This window comes from Cryptomeria japonica, chromosome 7 (assembly GCF_030272615.1).
Source record: "Cryptomeria japonica chromosome 7, Sugi_1.0, whole genome shotgun sequence".
NCBI lineage: Eukaryota > Viridiplantae > Streptophyta > Pinopsida > Cupressales > Cupressaceae > Cryptomeria > Cryptomeria japonica.
Genome location: NC_081411.1, coordinates 596,251,319 through 596,268,106, shown reverse-complemented (window position 1 = coordinate 596,268,106; position 16,788 = coordinate 596,251,319). Strand labels below are relative to the sequence as shown.

The window sequence follows — 16,788 nt, the reverse complement described above, 5'->3', positions numbered from 1 at the left end:
TATTAGCAAGGATTGTCCTAAAAACGATTCTAAGGTTTTATGAGGTTGTTTGTATGAAGGAGGTGGTGGATACAATTAGTCATTAAGCACCAATTTAATGCCCCGCCAAGGAAACCTTGAGGATAAGAGCTAAATAGGCATAAGAATGCATGGATTTTTTAATTTTTTTGAAGTAATTAAGTGTAACACATGCATCATACTCAACTACTACAGCTCAAACCTAAAGATTAGGTTAACATGTCTAACATACAACACTACAAACGTGGAAGACTAGACTCAAGAAATATCAACTGCACATAGGAAAAGGCCTCCAGCCACTTAAGGCAAAGTTAACAAGGTGATTGGACCCATACAGGTACCTCCTTGAAGTTACAAGACTTGATTCTACAAACATGACCTACTAGGTTCTAGGTGTCATTAGCGGGCTCCAACAAGCACTAACTCGCACCCGAATGCCACCAGCACCACCCAAACTTTCTCTAAACACTCAAGAAACACCTCAGAGGTTCCCCCAACATTGTGAGCCTCGAAACACACCTTGACTTGGTCAAACTAACCCTCCGAACACCACAAAACACTATCGGGCAAGCAAGCTAATCAAGGGTGCCATCAAAGGTTCGAAACCTTCGATCATGACACTAGCGTTGCACGCCTTAGTCCTACACTCACGCAAGTGCCCTCTTCTTGCACGTCTCCAATTTCCATGCCGGCATCCTCTATGACTAGTAACCCACATTGTCATCGTCTAAGACATGCATCTGTCCAAACCAGTGAGCTTCTTGATTGGAAAGTTTGGTTCCCCGAAAACCTCGAACACATTGGTGAAGACAAAATGCATGGTTGATACCTGAATCAAGAGAAATCAACAAAAAGATGTGGAGACAAATATGCAGACAAGTCTTTTGTACGCTTGAATCCTAACCCAGATTCCCAATCAAATTCGCAAAAAAATGATGAGAGGAGACTAACTCGAAAACGCCTTCATGAAACCACATGACACCTCTATGATTCGTTTTAAGCACCAAACAAAGTGTTCCTATGAACATTACCGAGACACATCCAAAAAAGTTAAAGATACAATGTTATAGATTGTCTCTAATACCAACACCGACACACATAAACAACTCTAATCCATTACATTGCTTTGAATCCATTACATAGTTTACAATTACAAGAAAAGAAGAGCAAGAAAGAGAATGAATAGGAGAGAACAACTCTTGATGTCGATCCTCCAAGCCAAGTCCTTCGGTCCCCAACAATGGTTTGCAACGCCACCCAACCATGTGGAACACTTAGATCCAACCCCCATGTTCGTGGAGATAGACACACAACCCAAACACTCAAGCCATAGAAAGTGCAAGGGGCAAGGTATACACAAATGCCAACAAGGAGTAAACATTCAACATGAACCACACTAAGCAAACATGAATCATAATGCAACACCAATAAGAGATGCCAACCACAATACATCACCATCATCATAGAGCAACATCTAATAAGAAAGGTGCCAAATCATCAATAAGCCAAAATCAAGAGAAGAGGGTGCATGCTCAATGGCAACACTAAAGACAAGGAGGCACATTCAATCAAAAACACCTAATTTGTCATAAGCCACAATATCACAATGCAATAACTGAAATGATCCACAACATTAATCTCTCGAGTGCTACTCAAACTATCAGGACTTAGATACTAGAGTGCTAAGTGTAGAGAGTGTCATCATGTGTGCTCGTGAGGATGCACCACACAAAACTAAGCATTCTCTCATACGGACGAGAATGACGATCATGCAAGTCTCAACGCTACATTTGTGGGCATACAACTCTGTGTAAATCCCAACTCTGTGTAAATCCAACACTTGCATGTGCGGGCATGCCTTCCCAAGTCACCCTTAGCCTCGTACTAAATTACTAATGCTCAAGGCATGCTTGGGAACCAATTATCTTAATTGATATTTTATCCCATCCCAGGTTTTAACTAGGTTATCACTTGATTAAGAGAGCAAGGCATGCTTAGGAACCAATTATCTTAATTGATATTTTATCCCATCCCAGGTTTTAATTAGGTTATCACTTGATTAAGAGACTCCCCAAACATGATTGTCAATGCACCACTTACGGGTTGGGAAAACAAGTGGAAGCCACTCCCTAGACCCACTCTAATACCTAATCCTAGGCTCATCCCGTTCCACATGAACGAAGTACAATGCATATCAAATTCCATCCACAATGAATGTCATATCAATTTCCATTTCCAACTCAAAGCACAATAGCTCATTATCACATCACCATTCACATATACACATAAATGCCCAATTGGCCACAATCTCATGAGGATAATTCTGAATCGACAAATTCCATACATATGAACCAGTATTCCACATAATAATATCATATAATATCCATCAAATTCCTCTTTTAAATCACATTACAAAATTGGCACAAAACCATGCCCATGGCCTTGCCACTATTAAAAACCTCCAAAAAAGCTTCAAAAATCGAAGTTCAAAAATTTAAAAAGTAATCAACACCCATTGGTTCAAATATAAACAACATCACATTCCAACAATAAAATTCACTATTCAATCATTCTACACAAATTTTGACATCATAACCCTACCTAGGGCATTACTTTGGATTTTCAAACAAAACAAGTAATATAAAGCATGAATCCACTTGGTTTAATCATAGAAATTGTTCTAAATCATATTACTAACCAAACAAAACCAATTTGAATTGAAAAGAATGAGTAATTTGGGAGAAATCAATAAAACCCTACCTCAACTTGAGCAAATTCTCAAACTTGAAGATGAATGCACATATTCAATGGTTGAATGAATCTTTTGGACGGCATGAAGGTCTTGTTGATGGGTATTTTTGTGACCACACCAACACATGATAAAGTTTCCGAAGGACACTCTATCCTCTTATGAGAAAAATCTCGTGTATGTTAAGACTGTGAAAGATCATACAAGTGACTCCAATGTTCCTACTACAAACATGCGACTTTATGTTGGATACGAGCTCATTTGGCTTGATGTTGGTTGGAGCTTCTTCATTGGATATTACAATCTTGTGATGCTTCAATGGATGAATTCCACATAAACCAAGTTCTGCTTCGCCAAGATCAACTACAACTCCACAAGAACTAGTGCAGTCTTCCAAGGGTTATGCAAAGAATTTTCATATCATAATGAACAATGTACATTCAATGATCGAAGTTAAGCATCCATATAAAAAGGCTCGGGCTAACTTTACACTGCAAATAGAAATCATCTAAGTGCAAAAAGTATGAGCCATTGAAATTCATCAAACATAGTCACATTCTCCATTAACATTAATGCACTTCTAACAATTTGAGAAATCAAAGGAACACCATGCAACCGGTTGAAATAAAAATGAATCCACCATATCTTCTCAATGAAATCAAATTTTATTTCTCCAAGTCTTACAACAATGTCTTCTTCTCCTAATCGACTTCTACTCTAAGGAGCAAGACCTCTTCACTTCTAATGAGCTAACTACCTAATGAATAACAAAATGAGATGGCAAGGCCTTTTATAGAGATCCTCCCACAAATGAACAGCCAAGATTGATTTGAAATCAAGGACCAAGATTACACCATGCAAAACCCTAATTAAGGTTTTGACCAAAATGAACCCTTTGTGGCGCCAAGTAGTGGGTCTTAATCATTAATGAGACAACATGCCCACTAAGCATTTAGTAGCCCATCACTTAGAATAGTACACCCACTAAGCAATTAATAGCTCATCGCCCAAAATAGCACACCCACTATCCCTCTCCTTGGTAACAAATGCAATGAATCTGGTCATGATGGTTTGGAAATGCGTGATTAGCCAAAGGTGACAAGGTGCCACCTCAGCATATTGGACACTATATGAGCTTGTAGCTCATCACGAAGAATATTCCATTTTTACTAATTGTGATGGAGTGTACTCCCAAACTACATCATCTGGACCAAGGTTCTAACTTTGATCAACTCTTTTGAAATTATCCTTCCTTGATCATTTTCTTCTTTCCACGTACTTGAGTTTGGGAATTCACCTTCTTGGAATATCTTTCCTTGTCGACAATTGTCATTCCTTGAGTCTTTTCCATCTGACTTTTGATCTTGGATTTCCAAAGGAAATTCAAGATGTTGTAAATTATTCTTGTAACTTGCAATTCATCTAGTTGATTCTTACTCAAAGATTCCAACTGCTTTAAGTAAATAAACCTCATTTTCTCTTTCAATTCTTCCAAGTTCAAACTGTTGAAAGCGTGGACATCAAGTCCCAATATCTCTTCAATGGATACGAGAATCTTGGATTGTATCTCCTAAACAGATCTTTGCATCTCCATGCATTCTTGCTTCGCATGATCATACGCTATCTTTCGCATGGCCAAGGATTAATACCAACCATGGAAATCATAAACATTGCCCAACTGAACAACTCCCTCCTGGATAAATGTGGACATAGGAATTCACTTCAACACTTTGAGGTGAGGAATAGTCTTCTCCTGCATTGGTTGGAAATCTTCCCAAACTCCTCCCAAGTACTACATCTTGAATATAAGCATCACTATCTTGTCAAATGCTTGGACAAACTGAGCTAGGAAATCATTTGCTTGTTTCAAAACATCCTCTATCCATTTTCCAACCTCCTGATATGTATTCCTCATGGCCTCATGATCAAAGGGGGATCCATGAGCAATTGCAATGGGTGAGACAAAAGTAGGATCCTCATGCCTTGGGGAATTCATCCCTTCAATATACTCCTTGAGTCTCATGTTCTCACTCTCAAGCATCTCTTTCTTTTCAATAGTCCTATCCAATTGCGCCTCAATTGCCTTGATTGTATCATCCAACTCCTAGAACTCTTGCTTCTTCATAGTAGGTCCAAGGTCAATTGCGGTAACCTGATAATCCATACGAGCCACTCATGCAACGCGTGCTTCTGTATCATCTCTAGTAATCCAAGAGAATATCTTCGCTTTCTTCTGCTCCTTTTCCTTGCCAACCCTGGCTAGGAAGTCATCAATATCTTATGCAGGCTGCGCCTCTATCATTTTCTTCTTCTGCATGCTACTCAACAACCAATCGGGAATGGTAGAGAATTCCATCTCGTCTTCAAAGTGTTGATCTTCATCAAGTCCTCTCAAGGCCGAAATAACATCATCATCTGTCAAATCTACCACATTGTTGCCCAAATCGACCTCCAACTGAACTGTGGGAGATCCTAGTTGTTCTTCATCGTCATCATGTGGTGTCGATTGTGTTGTAGCATGTAAATCCTGGTTATTCTCCAGTAGGATCTCCGTGTCGGAATCCCATTTGGACTCTTTGTCTTTCTTTGTCATATCATTCTCCTTCACAGATGAGGAACTCATGGTAGATTGAGGAGTATTAGACTTATGTTTCTTTTGCCTTGACTCTTGGCTAGCAATCTCCTTGCCTTCAGCTTGCGATTCTCCAAGCATACCTTTTCTCCTTTAGGGAGCCTAACTCTCCTCATCATTGTGCGTTCTAATATTGTTGATCGTCCTTTCATCATCATTGAGAGAGGACTCCTCATTTCTCATCTTATCATAGGTAAAGGTGACATTTAGTTAGCTCAACTCATTGACATACTTGTCCACCCATTCCCTGGAGTAATCGTTTACTTCTCTCATCAAAATATTCAAATCTACCAGCTTAAGTTGCGTCCAACTAGGCAACATGATAGGCTTGTCTTTCTCATTTACATATTGCAGATGGATGTGATCCCCATCATCTTGCACCTGATCTAAAATGGAGAAGAGGTTACATTTCCTCATGAAGTCCACTGACATACAAGACCACATCTTCCTTCTAACTGTGAGTTCGTCCATGAGATTGGCCCAATAGTCCTCGATGTCGATTTTGTGTATGAACTTCCCTACTTTAATCTTTACAATTCTTTGAAATGGATAGAATCGATCCCTACCTTTATAGATCCCAAGATGATATAACTCCAATTCCTCATTGACGTAATCTATTGTGGCCGCGATGTGGCATACCTCCATCATCTTTCCAAGGGTGATAGGAAAAGTTATCCCCATTTTGTAATTCTTCTAGAGGAAATCATATTCCAAAAGTTGTCTCACTACTTCAAGTAGAACCATCCTGTTTGTCGGATACCTAGGAAGCTTGTATGGTTCCAATGTGAATCCCTAAATCCTTAAGTATGTGAAGGTAGCAAACTGGATATACCACAATTTGTACTTCTCTATAAGTATGGTTGCCTCCTTGGACAATCACTTATGTATCCTGCCTTGCAACAGTCTCGTGATTTACATAGTGAAACGTTCACCCTTCTGTAATGTTCAATCTCGTGCAGGTGGAATTGCGGATAGCACTCGTAAACTATGTATTGTCCTAGACCATTCCTGACTTCGCCCTCGCGTATCAATCCTTTGTACACAACATATCTAGCAAGTACGTAGACAAGGTAGGAGGTCATATTGAATGCCTTTGTTTTCTCCAAACCTCTCAACTGGATGTCAAGGTTATCACTAATTATCTTCACTCAGTTGATCATCGTTCCTCCGACTATCTCTTCAATAAAGTAGTACACCCATGTTCCAAATAGTGCCTCTTGAGGTGCTCCCATGACTCGGTTGAGTAGAAATATTAGATCACTGTACTCCTCTTTGAAGTCCGAACTTAAGAGCCTCTTGAGTAACCTGGAGTGGTGACACCCTTTCTCAAGGGCCCACTCGTTGTTAATAACTATCATACATGGTTCTGCTCTTCTATCAAATTTAGCTCGGGCCTCTTCCTTGATTCTTTCTTGCATGTTTGTACACCTAGGGATTGCAAATACTTCCCTAATGGATTCCTCGGCTAGGTACACAAGCACTGTCCCCTTAGGTGACTTGATCATTTTGGTTTGTGGATCATAATGCTTTGCACACTCGACCACAAGCTCATAGCTTTGAATGGATGGTGGAAAACTGGCTGCTTGGTAGATTCCACTCTTCATGATATTAGCCAATAAGGTGGACGGAAGATGATTCTTTGCTCCAAACATTCTCTACCTTATCCACTTCATGTCTAGGTACTCCATGTCCATGCCTGTAACCTTCTTCCATCAAGATGATATCTGCAACTCTGGATAGAAGCCCTCTTGCACAATCTTCAATTGATTCTTCCTTGCTGATATCCCTGCCTTAGACATGGCACCTATACAAAGCTAGAAGTTAATATCATGGTAAAACAACTCTAAAAACTAATTTTGAGAATTCCCTAAGTTCTGATTTTTAAAGATTGTCACATTTATGAGTTCAAAATCAGAAATTTCAACAATGAATACCATAAATTCTGAAAATTAGATGAATTTTAATCAAAGGATATTGACTACCTTAGAATCTGATTTTCAGACCTAAAAAAAGTCTGATTACAGCTGGTAAAGTCTGAAGACTCCCCAATAAACTCATAAAAAGAAGGATTTCGCTATTTGAAACGCTTTTCCAAGCCTAAACATGTTGTCTTAATTTTTGAATTTTCAAAAATTGACAACCGCTACAAATTTTTATTTAAGATTCGTAGTTCTTTTCTCTAAGGCATGTTTTACAAGGTTCAAAACTCGTATTTGTTTGTGTCTAGTCATTTGTAGGTGTGTTTGTCGTCTTTGTCCAAGTTTAGGTTGGTTTTTGTTTTCTTTTTCCTTCCTTTTTGTGCAATTTCAAGTTTTGAGTCAGTCATTGCAAGTAGGAACTTTTGGAGGTCACTGCAAGTGAACGAACCTAACTTGTAATCGGGTTTTAGAAACCCAATTACAAGTCAACTCATTATTATAAAGTTTGCTTTACTTGTAATCGGGTTTCTAGGACCCGATTACAAGTATGTTTTACAAAAGCAAAGTGAAATGCATTTTACACTTGCACCAAGCTCCTTAGAACTTGATTTGCTTTCGGTTTTTTCCCTCTTGAATCTTGTGATTAATGAGGAGCCTCATTAAGACATTTTTTATTTGCAATAGGAGTGTTCCTCTTGAATCTTGTGATTAATGAGGAGCCTCATTAAGACATTTTTTATTTGCAATAGGAGTGTTCCTCTTGAATCTTGTGATTAATGAGGAGCCTCATTAAGACATTTTTTATTTGCAATAGGAGTGTTCCTCTTCACATACCTATTAGAGCCCTTGTGTGAAGATTTGCAAATCATTTTATCTTCTTCATTTGGAGCTACATCAAGATTTGGACGAATTTTTTCTCATCTCTTTGGGGTTTCCTTTTGAGGTAAGTGCAATTTTTGCATTCTTGTTTTTGATCTTTCCTTTGATTTGTGTTTTCCCCTTATTCCTCCCATTCATTTTGTTGTAGAGAACACGCCTTTCCCTTGTGCTCCTCCCTTTGTCGCATTCATTGTTTGATTGCAATCGGGTTCATGTATTCCAGTTGCCAAGCGCATATTGATGCACGTTTTCGATTGCAAGTTTCAATGTTCTTACTTGCAATCGGGATTTTGAAACCCAATTGAAGTCTTTGTTTCATCTTTGCTCTTCACTTGCAATTGGGTTTCAAAATCCCAATTGCAAGTATCGATTTCTTTCATTGCAAGTATTCCTTCCAAGTTTGTTGCTTTCTTTGTTTGATTGCACTTGCAATCAAGCTTCCAAGACCCGATTGCAAGCCACCATTGTATGAGCATTTCAATGTGCTTACTTGCAATCGGATCTTGAAACCCCGATTGCCAGTTTGTCCCTGCCTTGCTAACCTCTTCCACTTGCAATTGGGGTTTCAAGACCCAATTGCGAGTATTTTATCCCATCGCCCTTGCAATTATGTTCACTTGCAATCGGGTCTTGAAGACCCAATTGCAAGCTAATGCCAATCATTTAAGCTTTCTTACTTGCATTTGGGTCTTCAAGACTTGATTGCAAGTGTAAGTGTCAACGCTTTTCCCCAACTTGCGTTCTTCCATTTCCGCATTTCAAGTCACAAGGATTCACTTGCTTTCTGCCTCCCACAATCCGAAATTTGCCTTTGTCACCATTGGTGCCTTGTTCATAACATATCATTCAAGCTTGTCCACTCATCTTCCCTTTCCCATGATAAATATCATGATAGGTCAAGAGTTGGGCATTGTTTTACAAGCTTTTTCATTTGAAAAAGGTATCATGGCTTCTCCAATAGCTTGTGATGATGTCTTAACTCTTTGAGATTTTCATCAAAACGTTAAAAATTCTTGCTCAATGATAGAAGAAACGACATCCCCTTCAAACAAGAGGATGAAGTACAAATATGACAAGTACCTGAATGAGATTTCTCCTCAAGTGAATTCTTCTATCGATGAAATCAAAGATACAGAAATTGGACATGTTGATATGTATGAGTTCCTTGAGAGAGTAGAAGAGTCAACAAATCATAGCATGCAACTACTTCTGAACGGTCATGTTCACTTGGTTTCCACTTTCCCAGTGAACGGTCTTTGCTTGTGCTGCTCACTTTGATAAGGGATCAAGGACGATCAAGGATGATGATGGCAATGTTATCATCAGACTTGATGCAGAAACCATTGACAAGATCTTTAAAGTTCTTGCTACTCCAATGTATGCAGACATCACCATGAAGAGTGCTCTTGATCACTATAACCAAAAAAGGGGAGATTGCATAAGGCACATCAATTCCAAGTGGCTTAAGACACACAGGACCTGCTTGTCTCGATGGCCCAAGTTCAAGTGCAAAGGACCCATTTTCAAGTTACAAAACACACCCAGTTTGATCAAGGTGTTGAATACCACCAACATGCACTCTTATATAAAAACAACCTTATTGCTCCTTACCACAGGGTTTACAGTTAATCTTGTAAACCCTCAATCCTCCAAAAGTTTGGTTTTGCCTTGCTATAAACCAAAAAGTGACAGAGGAGCCTCCAAAATGTTAAAAGAGTACCACCAAGGGCTTCAAAATATCCTCAAGATCCCAAATTGGAGCATTATTAATCAATGTGAATGGGCATCAGATCTGCTGGTTTAATGATCAGAAAACAACATTGGGGTGAAGAAAGCTCAAATCAGAATGATAGTGCTAGATGACCATAGAAAAGGCTGTAACACAAGGCATAGGAGGTGTCAACACAAGTTAATCAACCATTTGGCAAGTAGCAGTGATTTCCTGTAAGAGCTCCAATTTATTAGGTCTTCCTCTAATATAAACATTATTAATTGCAGCTTAGAGCAGATATTTAATTGTTGAAACAATGATAATTGAACTCGATATTATTATTTTGATATTGAACTTGATGTATATGATGGTATGATCATGATGCTATGATTACAAGTTTATGGCGATTTTATTGTTTATATGGTGCTACGTGACATTATAATCTTAATTCATGCTTCTAAGCTTCATATATATATATTGTTTTTGTACTAACGAACCCAAACCCTTTTCAAAATTTTGTCGTACCGGCATACTAGTTCTTCGATCTCGAACCGGCAACTTAATGTATCATCTATCTTTTTAGCAAGCAAGAAAACTCTGCATAAATTTACAGCAATAAAAACTATGTTTTATACTTGTAAATTTGACTCTCAAGCAATATAAGGAGAACACTTGAGTTTTCAGACTTTGTGTTGATACTTTGTTCATATATTCATTGTGTTCTTATGTCACAGTGATATATTTTTCTGCATATACTTGAGATTCCAGTAAGGTTGTCGGGAAGAGATTTAATCTGATTTCTTGCAGACTTTGTGCTGCAAATATTGAGGGTTAAATTAGCATAGTTAAGTGTTCATGATAGGAAGAGACTACAAGACTTTGTGCTTGTAATTGTTCTTATTCAATAGCAATCTATAGGTGCATCATATTGACATACTTTGAGATGTTGTATGTTGTATATTGTTATTATACTAATCATTTTGGAAGGTTGATAGGACAATAGAAGAGTGGAGACCTTGAGCTTTTGTTTCTACATTCTCGTGCTGAGGAAGCGACGAAAGACTTTGCGCTTTTATGGAAACTTTGCTTCTTTTTTGTATAAGCATCTTTGTAATTGTTGAAATTTCTTAAAAGTTCATGTATTTATTACTATAAGTCAGTTTCTTTTCTGAGAAAAAAAAAGAGAAAAGAATATCATCTTTTTGAAAAGGAAAAAGGATGTTCTCTCACCCAAGTTAAATTAGTGTTTATAGATTATAGTTAATTTGTAATAGTTAAAAGAATTAGAAAAGGGGGAGCCTTCTGTTTAGAATTAGGAGAGTTTTTAACTCACACTGTGGCTGAAACCATAATTTTGCACGCCTTCCCAGGTGTACAAAATTTTCAACCACCAGAATACACTTGCCAATGCTCAGAAAATGACTAATTTTGAATGCTAAAATGTTATGTCAAGTCTGATTTTATGAGGACAAAATCTTAATATGCCCCTCTAAGGTCTGAAAAATGTAAAGTCTTGATGTCTTCAACAAGTCTCAAGTCCGAATACACTCTTTTGAGGTCTGAGAATGTAGGTGTAATTCACACTTCAATGGCTGAAAGTGGTCACAGCCATGGCACACCCCCACACACAAGGCTATTTGCCTCTCAAAAGTCTGAAAATGACCACGCCTTGGCACAAATGGTGGCTGGGAATGATCACTGGACCAGCAAGCATTGACTAAGAATAAATCAATATTGCATCAATGGAGTTGCAAATGATGTTTGAAATGATACTTCAGATTTGAACTAGCTATATTGCCCTCCAAATGGTGTCACAAGCTCACCCAACAATGGCACCAAACAAATATTTAAACAAAATTGCCCCTCTATCAGCAATGGCGCCAACACCAATAATGTCACAAATCCTCTCCAAAGGTGGTGCAATCAGCCATACCTCAAAATGGCAGCCCCACAACAATGGTGCCACAAACACTTGGGCCAAATTTGCCTTCAATCAGCCCACTAACTGTCACATCAATGGCAATATAATAATATTAAGTGCTGGGCTGGGTTCTTTTATTCTTGTTTTCGACTTGAGAATACACCACACAAGCAATGTGAGGTAAAATTTCTCCTCATATCAGCCTTATGGAAAAACTATTTACATAGGGAGTCCACACTTTGCATTAAATTTATTTCACTTGATCATTATATGTTGGTGGTAAGGCAAAATTAATACCATTTGGGGCACACTTTACCATTTAAACTTTATTTGAATTCAATTCCAGCCACCTGGGGGAAAATCGAACCCCATCTGGACAAATAATTTCACTTAAATTCTTCTCCATTCGTCACTTAAAGCCCTAAGGGGAAAATCAACCCTCATCCAAACAACTTAGTTTCATCATTTCATGCAAAAATATCCCTAGTGGAAAAACGTCCTTCATCTGGACTCAAAAAAATCTCATTAAAACTTGTCAAACTTCATCAAAATGGTCTCCAAAGGAAAATCGAACTCCATTTGGACAACTAAAATCAACCAGAATTCATCACACCACCTCTAGTGGAAAAACGCACCTAATCGGGACAACGCAGTTTTGTCCACACTTCACTCTGTCTTGCTCATTTTCCTCTCTGGTGGAGATTCGAATCTCATCTGGACGCCAACAAATAATTGCACTCATCTTGGTCATTTACCTCCTGGTGGAAAAACGTGGGTCATCTGGACTCACTTTCCTTGTACAATTTCGCTCACAATGGCCTAGTGGAAACAAGACCTCCATCGGGACAACCTCTATGGAGAATCCAAATGCATCAAGATTTTCCCAAAAAACACTTGAAACTCAATGGAGAATCCAAATGCATCAAAAATGAGACTCAAGAACTCAAAACTGCCACCTGATTGCCAAAAACCCTAAACTAACAAAACACAGAAATCTAGAAGAAAGGGGTCCCCATTTGCAATGGGACGATGTGTGAAAATGTTACAAGTAATTTTCCACCCTCACAAAGATCAACTTACCTAAGGAGTGTTACACCAAAAGTTGGGAACAAAAGTCCCTACGAGGTTCGAATTTCCAATCAAAGCACAAAATTCAACTTTCCTAAGAGAGATTGCAACAAAAATAAGGATAAAAATAGGGATCAATTTGTCCCTATGGAGGTCAAATTTCCACTCTTCAAGGCATTGAAAAAATAAGTAAAAAAAGTCATGGATCAAAAAGTCCCTACACATAAGGAATTTCCACTCAACCCATAAAAATCAAATTACCTATGGCAAGTCATGTCAAAAGTAGAGATAAAAATGAGGATCAATTAGTCCCTATACATATCAATTCTCCACTCAACACATGAGAATGAATTTTCATAGGGACTAAATTTGTCCCTATAGAAGTCAGATTTCCACTAAACAAAGTATGTAGCAAGCATTGAGCAATTCATAGGGACTAAATTGCTAGGGTAAAAATGAATTTTCAGAGCCAGTACAGGGTGGTGATCAAGGTCAAGTACACCATGAACATTCTACATCAAGCATAGACACCACTAAGTCTACATCAAACATCATCAAGGATAAAGCAAGGAATCCCCAAGTTAGGAGGCGAAATTGTGAAAGGAGATCATTGAGATAGTTCCAAAAGAGTTAATCAAAATTAGAAGGCTTGATCCCCAAAGATGATACAATTTGGGAATAAGTCCCATTACCTTCGTCATGTTGAGCAAATTGGATAATGTTGAGTATCAAGAGATATTGCTCGACCTCAAGCACTTTGTGATGATGTAGCCAATGTGGTGTCCTATTCATCACCAACAAATCAAGTTCTTCCAAGTCAATGCGTCCGGAGATACATTGAACCTGACTCATCTAAGGAAAGAGCAAATGACACATGCCACTACATTAAATATTGTTTCATGTACCTAACCTCATCACTCATTGGTCTGCATTCAAAGAAGGATGTGTCCAAAATCTTGTAATTATCTCATTGGCCAGATCAGAGTTTGTTGTAACAAACCCTAAATAGGGTTTCATTTTGTAATCTCGACCATTGATCTCAAATTCATCTAAGCCATTGAGTTGTATCGAGAGCACTATATAAGGCTCAAACCTCTCATTTGTAAAAGTTCATAGTTATTAGTTCATCGATAGATAATAGCCAAGTAGTTAGAGTAGAGTAGGGAGAAAGAAGGTTGTTGCCAAGAATTTGTTGCAAGAAACATATTATTTTCATTGAAGATATGGTGAATTTCATGTGTTGATTCAACATTTTGCATGGTCTCTTCTTCTCATTTGTTTTAATGTTGATTAGATAGATGGAAGTTATTGTGGACGATTCATGGTGAAACTCTAAAATTCATACCATTTGCAATTTGTTGATCATAATTTGTGGTCTATGGTTGGCCTGAACTCTTACAATAAGCTTAAGTTCAATTACTACTTACTCATTGATATGCATACCTTCAATAGTGTTGATGATAGTTAGTAGTGATTTGAACATCATTAGCTTTCCTTAGAAGATTGCACCAGCTTTGCCTAGTTGTTCCTTGCATGGTGAAAGAAAGCATGGTTGAGTTTCACTAAGTCATCCATAGTCTCTTACATTCTAGGAATTAGATTAGACTCCCTAAACTCTATCTCTTTTGCCTTTTGTTTTCTAAGTTAAGTCTTCATGTTCCAGCAACATTCATGTACAATGTAAGTCCCCTTGTGATTCCAGCAAAATTACATCATATCACTGAGTCTATATCCAACATAAAGTCAAAACCTGACTATCGGAACCATGGAGTCGTCTCGTTTGATCACATAGTTTAGCATCCGAGAGGTTTTTATTCAAGAGAGGATAAGATACTTAGTATTTTATTCTGTGTTTGAAGGTGTCATAAAAAACACATCAACAAACAGTCTTTGTACTTTCTTAAAAACATATACAAATAAGCTTGGCACTTTGGATTCCATTAATGATGAGGTATTTCAGGTTTTTTTATGCTACTGTTACGAGCCTTGCAATGGGACTCAAACAAAGAATTGCAAGCAAAAACTAGAACTTACCTCCAACAAAATGCAATGACAATATCAGATTAAAAAGATACATAAGGAAACCCAGACTGATTCATCATCTAAATTCGATACAACGAATTGGTTATCCTATTAAATTTAGCAATACAATCCACAAATTCAAAATGGTCAACAACTTCCAAAATTATGTTATTTTTTTTTAATTCCTGAATCTTGGCATTAAAAAAGCCCAAATGCCAAGGCCACAAATTGGGGACCCCATCCCCAGCAAGGACGCATTGTTCAAACCCACAAGCACAAGGATACAAAGCATGAACAAAAACTTAACCATCACACCATGCCCTTAACAGCGACTTCCACATTACCTTTTAGTTTGTATGTATGAGAATTTATGTCTATGAAAATAAATTTCAACAAGGAGTAACCTTTAATTTTAAAGCAATTGAGATATCCAACTGCATCAGCCAGCTTTTAATCTTTTCCTTCGATTTTTTCTCAGTTATGATGTTATCTTTCTTTTCACTTCAGTTATTTCAATTAATTATACTTTTTGTTAATTTCACTTTCTCCAGAATGCTACTTTGTTCATAACACACTCATTTGCTTAGGTGATAAACCGCATATACTTTTGTTTATGAAAGCTGCCGTTTGACAGCCCGATTATCCTGTAGTAGGGTTCTAAATTAATTTCAACAACTCCACAAAAAAGAGTAGCCTAACACAATCATCAGGACAAGGATAAAAATAGAGACCTGCGATATACAATAACCACACCTTCTCATTCTAATATTTTTTCTGTCTTTATATCCAATTTCAAGCAATTTACTAAGAATATTTATCTGTTTTATAGAAAACTCTATATTTGAATATATTACATATTCCATGGACTCAATTTTCTTAAGAAATAAAAAGACTGATATTGATGGTAATAAGCTTTAAAGAAAATAGCTAACTAAAAACAGGGAGAGATATATATGACAAACCTGAATAATATCTAGCATTTTCCGAGTCTGAGCAAAAATTAGGACTCGATGTTCCTCTGAAATGAGATTATGCTGCAGGATAACTTGAATATTAGGAACATTATTTTAATTTATAATTTTATAATGAATGAACATGGTATGCCTTAAATATCAGTCAAAATTATGCATAGACTAACCAATAAGACCATCAAAAAAGCTATCTTGCAGGACATGCTTCTGTTTCTCCTCTGGCCACATTCCAAGGCATCATTATTTCCTATGGATTTCGCTATCTCCTCTGCAAAAGAAACTTCTTCCTGCATCTCTTCTAACACATCATCCTCCTCTCCTTCAAACATGGACTCCATTCCTTCAGCTATGTCATCAGTTGCTCTTTTGGTCAAAAGTCCAGGATGGTCACAAATTTTTTTCAATACCTGGTGCATGTATGGAAGAATATAGCAGCGCACTGAAAAACAATCCCAGATCTTGATAAAATGAAAGAAAAATCTAAGCAAACTAAACAAACAAATGCACATTCATTATGTCAGCTATACAAGAAGTAAGATATAGATGAGCAGAATAGCACATTGCATGTTGAATTACTATGCACCACTTTCACCATGAAAATATCATCATCATGACACATTCTTCACTCTACACCACCAATAAAGCTTAAAAAGGGTATGAATATGTAGGCAACAGAAGCATTATATGACCACTCACAGTTAGAGCAGCCAAGGCCCTTCCCTTAGATGACGGCTCATAGGCTTTAGTAGCCGCTTCACTTTTAAGATAAGCTGTGTAAACTTGCCGCTGGAGAACAGACAAGTGACAATTCCAATTCAATCAATAAGTTAATCCCACAGACAAACTCGAAGGTTCCCAAGGGAAAGGAAAAGAAAGTAACTAGAAATGTGCAACAAAG

General features: G+C 37.6%; 1 protein-coding gene across 1 annotated transcript in view; it reads right to left on the bottom strand.

The window, feature by feature from the left end:
- LOC131049114 (SNF2 domain-containing protein ENL1) overlaps positions 1-16,788 on the bottom strand; it is an 84,560-nt gene that overhangs the window by 10,525 nt on the left and 57,247 nt on the right. Inside the window, exons 10-12 of the mRNA XM_057983141.2 lie at positions 16,587-16,676; positions 16,058-16,297; positions 15,882-15,953 (exon numbers count right to left, since the gene is read on the bottom strand). Of these exons, the coding sequence (XP_057839124.2) occupies positions 15,882-15,953; positions 16,058-16,297; positions 16,587-16,676 (402 nt within the window). The remainder of the gene's footprint in view (positions 1-15,881; positions 15,954-16,057; positions 16,298-16,586; positions 16,677-16,788) is intronic.